The 15423-nt window shown below is 38.4% G+C and overlaps 1 protein-coding gene across 1 annotated transcript; it reads left to right on the top strand.

Annotated features, from left to right (window-relative positions):
* Positions 1-411: 411 nt before the first annotated feature.
* On the top strand, positions 412-15225 carry LOC137200833 (very-long-chain (3R)-3-hydroxyacyl-CoA dehydratase-like). Its single transcript, XM_067615529.1, has 11 exons — positions 412-648; positions 2784-2826; positions 3046-3119; positions 3859-4023; positions 5556-5607; positions 6019-6129; positions 7970-8097; positions 10373-10485; positions 10583-10689; positions 10780-10911; positions 12150-15225. Exons 1-11 carry the CDS (start codon positions 568-570, stop codon positions 12224-12226), a joined length of 1083 nt encoding a protein of 360 aa, XP_067471630.1. The 5' UTR covers positions 412-567; the 3' UTR covers positions 12227-15225.
* The last annotated feature ends 198 nt before the right edge of the window (positions 15226-15423 follow it).

Below are 15423 nucleotides of genomic sequence, written 5' to 3'. Positions count from 1 at the left end.
TGTGAATCTGGGGTTACATGGTTACGTTACGTAATCAACGTTGTTGCCATGGTAGCAACTTGTGAATCATAATGTAGCCATGCTCTAAAGTATTCCCTGCTTTATAGTCTATTTTACTCTACATGGGACCATAATTTACAAAATCAACATCATGATGCATTGAAGACGACTTGAAACTAGTGATTGAGACTATAAACTTATTAGGAAAGTATTTGCTGAGGTAATAAATCAAGTGAGAAGTAGGGTCATTCTAACATAGTAGCCATATTGGCTTGTGATTAAAAAGTTAATTAGAAGCTCTGGCCATAATACATGTCTGGAGGGGATCTTAGAAAAAGTTTATGAGACTTTTATTTTGAAGCTGCTTAAGAGCGCTTTGTAGGATCTTTATTTTGAAGTCCGATAGCGACCTCCTCCCGGAAGTGTGTTTCATCATCTGGTCCGACGTCCTATCTGCTGTGCTGAGGGGGATGGCAGACTGAGTGACAGATGAAGTGCTCGGTACATCAGTTTGCGTGAATCTTCACGTTACTTTGGCATGTATGTTAGATATCAGAGAACAGTAGAATGCAGCTGCTCACCCCTCAAGTTTACTGGGCTCAGCGGCACGGAGAGATTTATCTCCGGGTGGAGCTGAGCGATGCTAAGGTAGGACAGTCCACATCATCCAACCCGAAAACTGCCTCTATATTCAGCCTTCACTTACGCACAATGGTCGTTTTTTTTCTCAAATAATGCGTTAAAATGCCTTTAAACTTTGTTTTCTGTGTGCTGTGGGTGTAACATCTTAGCGGGATTATAAATTAGCGTTAACGTTACTGTTAGCTAAGTGATGCTGTAACCGATACAGCTATAAAATGGCTAAACTGACCTCTAACGGTAATTTATGATTGCCAGAAGAAAACAGAAAAATACAAATAAACAAACATTTGTCCTTCGTATAGAGAAATATGACGTATTTTTAAAAGTAAAGTAGTAATGTATGTTTTTTGCTGCTTAAATAGTACCGTTTAACTAGGAAAGACATCCTTTGTCTGTCGTCGATGTCTGTTTTTAAATGTAACCTAAAGAAGTTTGTTGTCTAATTGTGAACCTAAAAACGGGTTCACATTTTTCAAATCTCTTAAAACAACAGTCAGGAGCCCAAATGAACATTGAAACATGTTTTTCTTGCTGTAATCATTCCTCCTGTTCATACTGACCATCAGAAGATCCCTTCATAATGCGCTTACAATGTAAGTGATGGGGGACAAAATCCACAGTCCTCCTCTGCAAAAATGTATTTAAAAGTTTATCTGAAGTTAATATGAAGCTAATATGAGTCAAATCAAGTAGATATCAACAGTGAAACACTGTCCAAGGAAACACAAAGGCTGTAAATGTGGCAGATATCCTCTTGATATGACTAACTCAGACTGCTGAAGCCTCATATAAGCTTCACATCGACTTTTAAACCTGACTGTTGTTTTAAGGCACGCTTGAAAAATTGTGAATCTTTTCTTTTAACATTACAAAGCAATTCTCCAAACTATCTCAATGATTTTGACTTAGTGGAGAATTACAGCTGAAAATGACAGCTCTATTGTGACTTCCTTGTTTGTAGCAGCACTACACAGTTACCAGCTCAACAACATGACTTGTAATTTTCCCTATAATGAGACAGTTATTCTCAGATCAGTATCAGAAGACGGTCTTTAAGTCAGCATGATTGTTCTCTATGTGTCAACCAATCAAAACCTGTGTGTATAAGGAATTGTTTGAGTTTTGGGTGGGTCATTTCTGAAACTTTATTTTTTACAGTATGGCTAAACATGAAATACTGGTTCCTCTCCTCCTCTGCATTTCAAACTCCTCCATCTTCGTCCTGCATCTGTTCGACTAATGTCTCATAAAAGATGCATGAATTTTAATGGTAGTTCTGGATCTTGTTCAGCCTCTTTGGTGAATTACCAGAAACAAGCTGACAGAAGAACACCTGTCATGTGACCCACGTTGGGCCTATTCATACAAATGAGTAGGGTTTCAACTAATTATTATTTTCATTATCAATAATTCTGTTGATTATTTTCTTGATTAGTTGTTTGGTCTATAAAATGTCAGAAAATTGTGAAAAATGTCGATCACTGTTTCCCAAAGCCAGTCAACAACCCAAAGATATTCATTTATTATCATAGAGGACTAAAGAAACCAGAAAATATTCACGTTTAAGAAGCTGGAATCAGAGAATTTTCTTTGTAAAAAAGAAAGACTCAAACGGTTAATTGATTATCAAAGTAGTTGGCGATTAAGTTAATAGTTGTCAACTGATCGATTAATTGTCGCAGCTCTACAAATGAGGTTAGACTAAATTTTAGAAGCACCTCTCAGTATGATGCAATACAGTTAATTAGCATCACATTACAGCCTCTCTTAAACAGCCCCAACAAAAACTGGAACATTATAACCTTCATGAAGGTAGATTTATTGTAGCGTTTTTGGGTCAATATGACTGTATTAGTTTTAAATAGGTTTACCTAATAAACGGGCATCTTAGTTTAAAGTGATTTTTCTCATTGTCAACAAGTCCCATGAAAATAGATGTTGTGACTGAGCGCCACAGACAACGTAGAGAAGTCGAAAAGTATAGAGAGACGGACTGGTTTTTGTCTTTATTGGAATTTGTTAACAATAAGAAAAATTCAGAATATCTCCTGTTTACTCCTCTAAGTTCCACGTCATAGTTTTGTCCATCGTTTGCATCAGTGTTGGGTTGGTTGTGATGGCTGCCTTTGTGTTTTTTGCAGAATCTGGACATCAGCCTGCAAGAGAAAACACTTCAGTTCAGAGGTTGGTGTTTGCATGAAAGAGGGAAAAATGTAGATTCACTAAGAACCTTTTAATAGAAATTACTTAGCTGCATTATGAACATTTTTAAATGAAATGTTGTAAAGGTGTTCCACAAACTCTCAAGTCCTTTCATATTATTTTTGAGGTCTGTCATAAAGGCAATTTCTGCATGAAGCACAATATAAAGCCTAATACTGCTGTCGTAATATTGTTCCTCAGCACAGGGCCACGGAGCTAAAGGAGATAATGAATACACCTTCAGTTTGGAGTTCCTGGAAGCTGTCAGACCTGAGGTATTGATTGTGGGATTGAAACTTGTTTTTGCCTCTTTGCAATATGATTTACATTTTTGACACATAACACATTGTGTTATCTGCAGGTGTTAATATCACAGACTGTTAAGGTGCAGATGTTAATGTGATCAGCTCACAACCTTCCTGTTTCTACTTTAAGCAAAACTAGAAATAAATATTGCAAATAAAATGATAGAAGACCTAACAGATTCCTTGGCTACTTTTTTAAAAATATTCTGCCAAGACAAACTTAAGCCTATTACACAATAGCACATTTCATTCATTTTTCTATTCATGTTCAAATAAAAAATCAGCACCTCAATTCATAACATGGAATAAATGAACGACTGTATGATAATGTGTCTGGCCGCTGATTGACTGAGTGCACCAGCTCGAAATCACTGCCGTCAAGTCAAGGTGAACGCTGATTGAAAAACGCCTCCCTGCTGAAGTGAGCCTTGATTAGCTGGTACATCGCAGCTCTGGATATTCAGTCATATTATTATCCGTGATTTTATTTCTGAAACAAAGTGCTGCAGGTTTTTATTCCACCTTACAACTAAAAAGCATTCAGATGCAGCTTAGGGCTCAGCAGAGTGACTTAAACTATGATGTCTGGTGATTTTCATGAGTTCTAATCGTCCCACAGTTATGTGTCCTTTAACCATCCAAGGCTTTATATAGCTTTATATCATTTTCTAATACTGTGTCCATTTGTGTCCGTTATGGTGGAATCCAGTTCAACCATAAATCCACCCAGCGTCAGGTGGACATCAAAGTGAGGAAGCAGGAGGAGCGCTGGTGGGACCGACTGACACTGCAGGAGAAGAAGCCTCTTTTTCTGGCTCCTGACTTCGACCGCTGGCTGGAAGAGTCCGACGCTGAGATGGAGCTTCAGGCGAAGGTAGGAAGAGTCATGACAGATAAAAATAAAACCTCTCTGACGAAAAAGTTGTAAATAGAGTAAAATTTGTTCTACTTTGGGAGAAGGCTGCTTTATTTTGTGCGGTGTGACTTTGGAGTGTTTATGCAAACTTACATGAGCCTGTTGTGAAGCAAAATCACCACAAAATGCAAATAGTCGGTGCAGCCAACATAAAGAAAGAGGCCTGTGTGAAGCCTTTTAGCCATGCTAGCGGCATAACTCTGGGGATGTCATTGTTGGTGTGTCTCTCATTCAAGTGGTCAGTGCACCACTTTAGTCCAGACTGAAATATCTCAACAACTATTAGATGGATTTCCATAAAGTTTTGCACAGATACTCATCATTCTCCAGAGTATTTATCCTACTGACGTTGGTGATCTCTTGACTTCCTCTAGCACCATCATCATGTCAAATTTTTAATTAGTGTAGTACTTTCATTTATTAACAAATTCCTGCAAAACTAATGACACTCACATCGGCTTCAGTTGTACTTTGTGTTTAGTGCTAATTAGCAAAGATCATGAACTTGGTAAAAAATTATACTTGCTTCACATCAGCATGTTAGCAGGCTGAGGCTCAAAGCGCCGCTCCGCCTTAATACAGCCTCACAGAGCCGCTAGCATGGTTGTAAACTCTTAACAACCACGTAAACAGTGAGTTTTTTTTAGCCTTGGATTCTCCTCATGATTAGCCTTGCAAAGCCAGCCCACAAAACTTTGCATTGCTCATTGTGGTCTGGCGAGTCTCCATTTGGTACAGGTGTAATTTTTCAAATAAACTGTCTGATAGTAGTCTTCTTTCACCGGGATGCTTATGTAAAAACCTCCCACACACAACTGGTCGCAACAGTCGCTGCGCTGTCGCAGTTTTAAAACTGGAAAAGCAAAATGTCAGGCGAACTCTACTGACGTTTTCTTAAATGATCATTTTGGAATAAAACTGAGCTGAGATGAGTTTGTCTGTGAGTCGGAGCCTCTACTCATAGTCCTCTAATTGGTTTGGTTTGATCTCAAAGGATGTTTTCCAGACTTCAGGTTTGTAGCAAAAACTGACCTCAGAATTTATCAAGAATACTTTTTGCTTTATAATTATTTCACTGAAGCCCTTCTCTGTTTATGGTTGTGGATTATTTTAGATTTTTGCCTCCTCAGATTTCTTAAATGAAACATCTGTTTGCTCCTATAAACTCAACATATTTAGCTATTTTGCTTCACTTTAGATTTGCAGTTTTCATTTGATTTAATTTTACTGCCATTTTTATCCAACATGTAGGTGTCTACATAGTGTTAATATGACATGTTGGTACTGAATTTACAGTCGCTTGATACATATTTATGAATTTAGAATCTTGTTTTTGTTTGTAAATGTCTTCCTGGACGGTGAGCAGAACTTTTTAAAAACACCAAATTAAATGATTCAGTCAGTCAAGCTCTGGGTCTGAATATAAAAACATAATATAGAATATGTGTGGTCGTTGCAAAGTGAGACTCTGATGGTGTGTTTTCTTGCAGGAGGAAGAAAAGATAAACAGGATAAGTGTGGAGTCGAGAGTTCGTGAGGATCGTAAGTCACACTGAGCTTCTTTCCTGCAAACAATCAAAAACCTGCGACACGTGTCTGTCTGGAGTTTTATCATATATGTTATTAATATCTAGTTGACATTGTGAGTGTATGTGATGTGCTATTGTGTGTAGCTTTGTATTATGTTTCCTGTGTGTTTTTTGCTTTGTACTGTTTGTTATTGTGCTGTTAAATGTTTTAATTGTGAGCTGCTGAAGAGACTGCAGATGAAAATTAGCTATAAGCTAACTTTAGTACAGCACATCAAATGGTAACATTTATGTTAAACACTGCACATGGTCCCAATAAATACATAAATAAATAAACTATACAAATCTACTGTCATGAAGGGAGGATTTTGCAGGAATGTTATCAGCATGAATTGATTTTAATTATCATCTTCTTTTTCTTCAGCTTACCTCGGACTGAAAAGAGGCTACTTGTTCATGTACAACCTGGTGCAGTTCCTGGGATTCTCCTGGATCTTTGTCAACATGACTGTTCGACTCTTCATTCTTGGTCAAGGTTTGTAAGAAACTCACATCGTCTGCCATCAGAAGTCAAAGTAAAACAGTTAAATGTAACCTGCTAAGAAACATTTTTGGCTGGTCGACGTCATTAACACAACATGTCAGGTAAAGGTTTATTGAAGTATGTGTGACGTCTGGCTAAACCATTGTACTGTTGGTCAAAATACACAGAATTTGTCTTATTTATCTCCCACATTTTCCTGCTGACAATGGTTTGGTTGAGTTATAGTATCAGACCTTTGGACCCACAGTGGAGTCATTTGTTTACACACTGTAACATGTAGATTATTAGATTATGCTGTACAAACATTTGGGAGGAATTTTTACACGTGTTGGAGCTGTAAAAAGAAGGACAATGTGTTTGTATAAAGATTGTTGGAGTTTAAAGGATAAAATCGTGGTTTATTACTTTTATTTTTGTAATTATGTCCTTCATTTCTATCGATTATGATAACATTATGGTCGCCAAAGTAATTGTTGAGATCTAAGGACGCGGCAACAAGTCAAACAGGTTATGAAACACAAGCGGTCAGATGTTCAGATAGTTTGTAAACCAGACAGCAGTTTAGGAAGATTAACCACTTTAATTGGAGGTAAAACTGAAAGTGAGTGTGCCAGAAGTGTCTGCAGTAAGCCCTCAATGCACAGTGCACAAAACTACGGCAAGTACAGCAGGTCAAAGTTAAACCAAGAATTCACTCTGAAGACTTAATAATTTAACTTTTTACATTTGTGCTCTTATCATCTGACTGCTTGCGTTTCTTGTTCCATCAACCTTCTTTTCTGCAACATTACTGTGTTACCTGATCTCAGTAATTACAAGTATAATGTTTTAGAGCTGCAACAATTAGTCAGTTAATTGATGAATTGAATGATTGAGTCATTTTTTAAAATGCTAAAAACTGCTAAAATTATCTGGTTCCAGCTTCTTAAATTTGAGTATTTTCTGGTTTCTTTAGTCTTCTATGATAGTAAATTGAACATCTTTGCGTTGTGGACCGTTGGTCGGGACAATCTTGGGTATCTTGGACATTTTTCACCATTTTTCTGACATTTTAAAGACCAAACGACTAATCAGTTAAAAAAGAAAAAAGACCCAAATTGTGATCAACTAGATTCGTCCTTTTAATCTTAAATGCTGAACGCTGTGATGATAGTAACAGAGTTCTCCTGTTGGCCTGAGTTGTTTCTTTAAAGCACCATACTAGTGGTTTTACATGCTTTAGTCCACTAACTAGACTGTGCACTTAAACCCTTTTCCAAACCTACTAGTATCTAGTTCTAGTTTCAGTTAATGCTATAAAAAAAATCTACTTGCAGAGACTTAATCCATCAACTCTTTGTCAGTTACATTATTGTTGTGCTTCATTCAATACATCACACAAATCTCTGCGACAGTGAAAACAAAAACACTCAACGTGAAACAAAAGTGACAGACTGTAGAGGGACGGACTATAAAAAGAATAAAGACAAGAATAGAACTAAAACAATCGTCCTCATCAATAGCCTTTGAATTTTATGGACAAAATAATTCATTACTGAACAACAGTTTTTTGGTGGGGTTGAGTGTTAATGGAACACAAAAACAGCAGAGAGACGAACACAATTAGCAGCACTATGCAGGAAAATAAAACAAACGGGAGGTCCAGAAAATACTGAGAGAGAGGTCTGTGTTTTTGTTCGTGAGGAGCTATTCACAGACGAAGCTCATTTGAATAGAAACAGGAACACGACCACACAGCAGGGATTTGTTTTGCAAATGATGAGGATTATGGATAGTGGCTCATGCAATGTGCTGTTTAATTATGTCTGTTTGTTTCTCTCGTCCTCCACAGATTCGTTCTACGATACCTTCCACACCACGGCCGATATGATGTATTTCTGTCAGATGTTGGCCGTGATCGAGGTCGTTAATCCCTTGTTGGGTCTGGTTAAGACTGGGTTTTTTCCTGCTATGATACAGGTAATAACAGGGGGAGTCATCATCAGTTATCATTTTATTGTGAGTTTATCCTCTTCAACCCTGAAGATGAAGACTCAAGCAACATTTAGGCTCTTTACTGTCACAACTGATGTATTTTAATTTGTGGCGTTCATAGAGGTCATCAAACAAACTTACAAAGTACATTTACTGTTAAGAGAAGAAATAATATTCAAATATATAACACAATAAACACAATAGACAATGGCTTATTCATACATATTAGGACTGAGCGATTAATCAAATTTTATTTTCAATTACGATTTTGGCTTGAAACGATTTTGAAAACAAGAAAATGGAACCCAAACTCACTCACTGAGAATCCACATATGAAGCGAGACGTGAGCAGTACATAAGAGCATTTTAACTGTTTAATCCACACCGAGTCCGACCTGTGATTAGAGTCTCACCCTAACCCTAACCCCTTACACTAACCCTAACCCCAACCCCTAACCCTAACCCTAACCCTGCGATTAGAGTCTCACCCTAACCCTAACCCTGGCCCTAACCCTAACCTTGGCCCTAACCTTAACCTTAACCTTGTCCACAGAAGCAGCCGTCTGTCAGCTGCAGCTTCTGGGGAGCTCACAGACAGACTGGGAGCCGTGATCAATTAATGTAGATACCGTTAATAATTTCAAAATGCATATACAGCGGGATATTTGTGTGATTTTAAACAGATTTCTGTGCAGATTACTCTTAAAGGTGACAGAAACAGACTCTGAGCTTGAAAAAAACAAGGGGGGTCTCTGTGAGATAAGCATCACTCGTGCGTGTCTTGGACTCTGTGTGAAATATATATTTAATAAAATGGAAATGTATCTGTTCTGTGAGTCAAAGCATAATCGTGTTAAATAATCATGATTTCAATATTGACCAAATTAATCTTGATTATGATTTTTGCCATAATCCAGCAGCCCTAATACATACACTACATGGCTAAAAATGTGGATGCCTGAACTTGAAATCTATACATTATCATTGCGCAAAAATCATGAGCATTAATCTGCTGCTATGACAGGTTTTCAACACAATTTTATAACCTGCTCACATTCAGCCACAAGAGCATTAGTGAGGTCCAACGCTGATGTTGGGTGATGAGGTCTGGCTTGCAGTCGGTGTCCCAGTTCATCCCAGAGGTGTTGGGTGGGGTTGCAGTCGGGGCTTTGTACAGGCCAGTCAAGTTCGTCCACACCAAACTGGGAAAATCATTTCTTTATGGAGCTGTCATCATGTTGAAACAGGAAAGGACCTTCCCCTCCGACTTATGGAGGCAATTAAATATAATTGTATTAAGCATTTATAGCTAGCATTAGCATTAAGATTTGAAAAACAGCCCCAGACCATACACACACAAAAATGTTAACATGTAAATTAAGGGTCAATAATTATGTCCAACCGTGAGCCATTAACCAGCGCAGTGGAAATACAGCCCTATATGTTTAATAACCTCTATAAGTCATTTAAGAACAAGATTTATTTATAACACTGTTTAGGACTGTATCTGAGAGCAGATGTCATATTTCACATCAGTAAGTGAAGAACAGAGTTGGAGCTCATGTTCATACGTATATAGACGTATTTTATTGGTTATTCACATGCAAACAGCTGCCTGGATTTATTTATTTATTTATTACAGGATTCATGTTTCTGTAAAAGGTGTTACAGTAGTTCCCGAACATTATCAGACCACATCCTGCATCACCTGAAGTCATAGTGTTCTTTCCAGGAAGGTTCGACTTGTCTTGTTACTAAATAGAGAAACTGTTGCTGTACATTTATTGATACCCAATGAAATTGTTGTTTTTTTTTTAATTGATTCACTCTGTGATACTGTGACTGGCTCACAATGGAAATTATTTTGCTTATTCACAAACAAGTATCCTGAAAAGCATAAATCTGACCCTCTCTCAAACTTGCTTGATGTTGTAGGAACTTGTAGGAGAAAACACAAGCAGAATCAATCACAGTGTTTGTACGTATGTGATATTTCCAAAGCTCTGGTGAAGCCTACAGCTAAGCTACAGGGGTATGTTCTTATGATCTGTAGTCATGTGCTCCCTAATTCACAACTATAGTTTCAGCTTTACTTGTGCAGATGTAAATCACGCCATATTTGGCTCATGGTCATCAAAAAAAAAAACTTTAAACCGTATTTAAGAGGATTTCATCACCATCAAGTAGTTCAGGTAGTGTGCGTTGCCTCACAGTGAGATAAACATGGCGTCTCTCTTTCTTCTGCTCTGTGATGTTTTAGGTGGCTGGGAGGAACGTCATTCTCTTCGTCATCTTCGGCAGTTTGGAGGACATGCAGAACAAACCCGTCGTCTTCTTCGTGTTCTACCTGTGGAGCACCATCGAGATCTTCAGGTCAGTTCGCTGCACCGCCACCACCCCTCTCTCCGCTCTCCCGGTGAACACATGTTGTTGCCTGCAGTAACATCAGACCTTCCTTCTCTACACTAAGGTACCCTTTCTACATGCTGGCCTGCATCGGCACAGAGTGGAAGATGTTAACGTGGCTGAGATACAGCATCTGGATCCCTCTGTACCCGCTGGGGGTCATAGCTGAAGGTTAGTGGCTTCTGTTGTGTGTTTGTTAGTGATGTGTTACATATGATGCTAGCAGCTGCTGACGGTGTGTCGTCCTGTGTATATTTCCAGCGGTGGCGGTGATCCAGTCCCTGCCCATCTTTGATGAGACCCGTCTGTTCAGCCTCCCCCTCCCCGCGGTGCTGGGACACTCTTTAAGCTTCTCGTACACTCTGCAGCTCTACCTGGTCCTCATGTTCCTGGGTGAGACATCCACTGACACACCACCACGTCTCCGGAAAGATAACCAACTAAAACTTACATGCCTTTTTTTAGAAATCTCAAGTTGTTGCCCTTCCTGCCTACGTGGACTGTTCCACAGCGTCTGATGTTCTCGGGGCTAAAGATTAATTTAGTTTCCCTCCAAGAACCGGCAACGATTACTGACAGAGACATAACGTTACTGAATAACAGTAATGAAAGACGCTGCTTGTTAATTTAACAGGTCAAATATTCAAAAGTTGATTTTGTGAGCAACTTTTTTACATTAAAAAGTCAAAGCTCATTTGTCCAAAATAACTGTTGGGAACATTTATTTGGACAAGTGTGTGGTGTGTAGGTCGTTTATGACAGGACAAAATGAAAAATAATTAGTTGCCGTCAGTATTTTCTGACATAGTTTAGCTTCATTTGATTAACACTGCAACAAAATAATATTGATTGACTGATTGTGATAGTTGTATCTTATGAGATCATTTCAATCTGCTAAAAATGCTTGTTTAAGTTCTAATTCAGCCTATTTGTTAAAACATAAAAAATATTTTGTGGATCTGCAGTTTTTATCCTTTTTTTCCTTAATAATGAAAGGCAGTTTTTGACTGTACCTCACCAATGTTTTACCTCATTTATTACAAATTCGTGTACATCACCGCTGAAGATTTTCAAAAACATACTTGGATTTTTTTTTCAAAATTGTGGTAAAATTTAATTTCACTTCACTTTTGCACAGTTATTGATGGTAATGCTGTTATAGAGTAAGTAAAACTTTGATAAGACAGAAAGAAATAAAAGGAAACTTGTTTTTAGCATGTTTAGATTCTCTGCACATTGAATGTCATCATGTAGTTAATTTAACATAAAGCTGTGGCTGCGTGGAATGTCGGACAAACACGTTACATAATGTAAAACAGTCATAAGTTTTGGAAAATAGTCTGCAGTAAATGCATGAAAGCACTGGTGAACTTGTGAAGTTGTCAACCAGATAATAACAAATCTGGATGTATTTGGGACACCAGTGACTTCATTGGATTTTCATTATCTTGTGCAAATATGTCTCTGAAAATGCAGCATGTGGAGTGATGGGATGAGTTACTTGAAGCGTCTTTAGAGCAGTGAAATGCAAACAAGTCTGCAGAGAAAAAGAAAGCTGCAGCCGCCCAGTGAGAAAAAACAACTATGACTCTATAAACTAGACGCTGACAGACGTTTCTTCTCCTTTCCAGGACTTTTCATCAATTTCCGACACCTGTACAAGCAGAGGAGGAGACGATACCGCTCCAGGAAAAGGAAAGTCCACTAACTGATCAGCACGTTGCACACACCCTGAACTGCTGTCCACTTCAAGATATTTCTTTTTTCTTATTGCCTTTTCCTTCACACACACACAACAACACACACAGATAGACTTGATGTTGGAGTACTGGTCACTTTATTCCTCCACTGGGTGAACTGGTCTCCAGACCCAAACCATGTAAATCCCACCAGCTCAACGACTCACTGTTGAACAGACGTCACCTGAAAACACCGTACAGGTCGTTCTTTGCTACCGTGAGTTTGAGTTGTAATAATGTTTATTATCTAAACACTAGAGGTGTCTGTCTGCTACACACTCTGTTTATTTCTGTTGATGTTCCCCAGTCCTCCTACTCCCAAGAAAGGTCAACCGAACAGCGAGAGTTCACATTATAGCAGTTTATTTCCCAAAACTTCAGAGATGAGCAGCGTCCAGGACAACAAACAAGAATCCACTAATCCCAACTCTAAACTTCCCCAACGAAAAACAAAGTTTAAAAAGGCTCTTATCTAACTCCTGACTATAACAACATTCAATTCAACTTTATTTATATAGCAACAAATCCAACAGTTCCCCCATGAGCAGCACTCAGTGACAGCGGCGATGTAAAACTCCCCTTTAAGAGGAAGAAACCTCAAGCAGAACCGGGCTGTAGGTGGGCGACTCAGAGAAGCATAATAATAACAATAATAACAATGATAATTATGATAGAGATATGACTAGTAATAATAGCAGGAGAAGGTGTCGAGGCAGGACCACGCCACCGACCCCTCAGACCTCGACGTCCCCAATCCGGACTCCGGATTAATGGTACATGAATGTGTACAGATGGCAGCAGTCTAGGCCTATAGCAGCATAACTAGAGGCTGGTCCAAGGTGAGCCTGGCTGGCCCTAAATATAAACATGAAAAATGATTTACAAAAAGAAGGAAGCTTCTCACTTCTACTGACTGCGACCTTAGTTTTAAATATCTACAGCGAACAATGATTTCTACGTTTCTATGTACAAATTTTCAGGTAAGAAAGTTACTGAACACACTCGGCCGCTGTGTCTTAGTTCAGCCACACTAACACTGATCACAGATACTCTCGGCTAACACACACAACTCTAAGATTCAGCAGAAAGGCCTCCATGTTTAGAAACGGGAGAGAGAGGGAAGGGAAGGTTGGCGTCAGCCGGTGTTTAAATCATCGGCGTTAGCCAATCAGCTAACAGCAATCCCGTCACCTGAGCCAATCAGAGAGAAATCCACCTGCAGCTCATCTCACACACACTGAGGAGGGGGGGGGGAAAGAGCTTTTAATACAGGAATAAAACAAATAAATGTCTTTTTTTTTTTTAATTCCCCAATGCTCAAAAAACACTTCTTTGGTCTTTTTCATCATTTTGAATCAGTTCAGATGCCGTAGCATGAAAACACTGAGCTGCAAACAGTCAGTGTTATATTGAGATTCTGGTTAGTGTCAGAACTTCATCACTAACACTGAACTTCAGACGAAGCTGTGAGTAATTCACTGTTTTAAATATTAACCAGGTCATGCAAATTACTGTAGCGAATAAACAATCCTTCATAAAGACCCGTACGTTAGTCTATGATAACAGCACCTGTCTGTGCTTACACCTCATCAAGCTCAATGTTTTGTTTTTTGCAGTGAAATTGTAACTCTGTCCATTTAAAGCTGCACGAGGAAATAACAAAACCATGAATGAAAACCTCTGAAGTTCCTGTTCTCATTAGTGAAGACGGACTGAGATGCAAACAGCTGTTGATGCGTGAACTTTGAGAGAGGAGGTGGGATGTAAAAATTTGAAAATATATGACTTCAGTGCCCCTCAGTGGTAGCAATGAAAGATACAGCAGCGCCCTCATGGATTCACCTTGTTACATAAATATAATGGCAATTTAACATGTTGATCATGCCTGATTGAAAAGAACTTAATATAAAAGACACCACATTTTTATCTGAATAACAAAAAGCCTTTACTTTAACAGGTAGATGAAGCCAGTTAACGTTATAGACTCTGTGTCTTGAAGGCGTTTACGATGCTGTCAGAACAACCTGCTCTTTTGTGTTTGTGAGCCTGGTTGTGTTCATCCTGCCACTGTCAGGCGTCACTTCTTGAGAAATGCAACAGTTTTTTTTTTTATCACATTTTACCCTCCAGCACATCACAGCCTTGACTACTTGCATTCAGTGTTTACTACAAGCTGCAGTCTGTCTTCACACTGCACCGATTTCATTTTTATACAAATAAAAAACTTGACACGGCATCATAATAATACTCCACCAGAGATATTAACCAAATTAAGGAGATCCTTATGTGTTTTAAAAATTATTGTATTTTTATCTCTCAAATCTCAAAAAATATCTGTATCAGTGTCACAAATCCAGTATTGATGCGATTTCTGTATCTAAATATCTTTTACTGCAGCTTTAAGATGATTAACGGCAGCGGGGAAATCATGTGGATGAACGGATGGATTTAAATGTTCACAGTTTTAACTATGAATCTTTGATATGATGGTTTGTTCCAGTTTGAGCCCAGATGTCCAGACTGCAATATGAGAAGCATCCACACTAACACAATGAAGTCAATACTGTAACCTTTTTAAGTCAGAAAGTTTTATTGATGTTGAATGAATATCAGAATATTTCAGGGATTGTTAAATATCCCGATGAGCCGTCCGTCACTGACTGTACAAGACTTTAAAAAATGTTTTGTCCTTTCTAATCACTTCACGTTTGAGCCTTTTACGTTATTTTTTTTTTTTAATATTTATTTGTGTTCACTGAGTTGTTGCTTTTCATATGTTTTGTTTGTTTTCAGTTGATTTACATCTGTAGTGGACACACAGCTTGATACAGACACTCAGTCGACTGTTTGCTGTACAGATTATTGGTGCGTTTTGTCCGTCGGCAGACGAATGCTGGCGTTTGGATTATAAGTCACATGTGTGGTTTTCTGACAAAGTTCTTGAATAAAATAAACATCAGAGTTCCTACTTTGGAGGTGAGGTGTGTTTTCTCAGATCTCTGTTCCTGCCTTGTCATCGAAAAAACAAATTTAAGGTTATTTATTTAAGTATTTTTCCACCAGGACATCCCAACACATGTTCATTTCACAAGCTTGTTTGATGCTCTTATGCGTTTTAAAATCAATCAGCATAAAGACACTTTATATGTCAGTATATCAGGGGAAG

This window comes from Thunnus thynnus, chromosome 1 (assembly GCF_963924715.1).
Source record: "Thunnus thynnus chromosome 1, fThuThy2.1, whole genome shotgun sequence".
NCBI lineage: Eukaryota > Metazoa > Chordata > Actinopteri > Scombriformes > Scombridae > Thunnus > Thunnus thynnus.
This window is presented reverse-complemented; position numbering and strand designations above follow the sequence as displayed.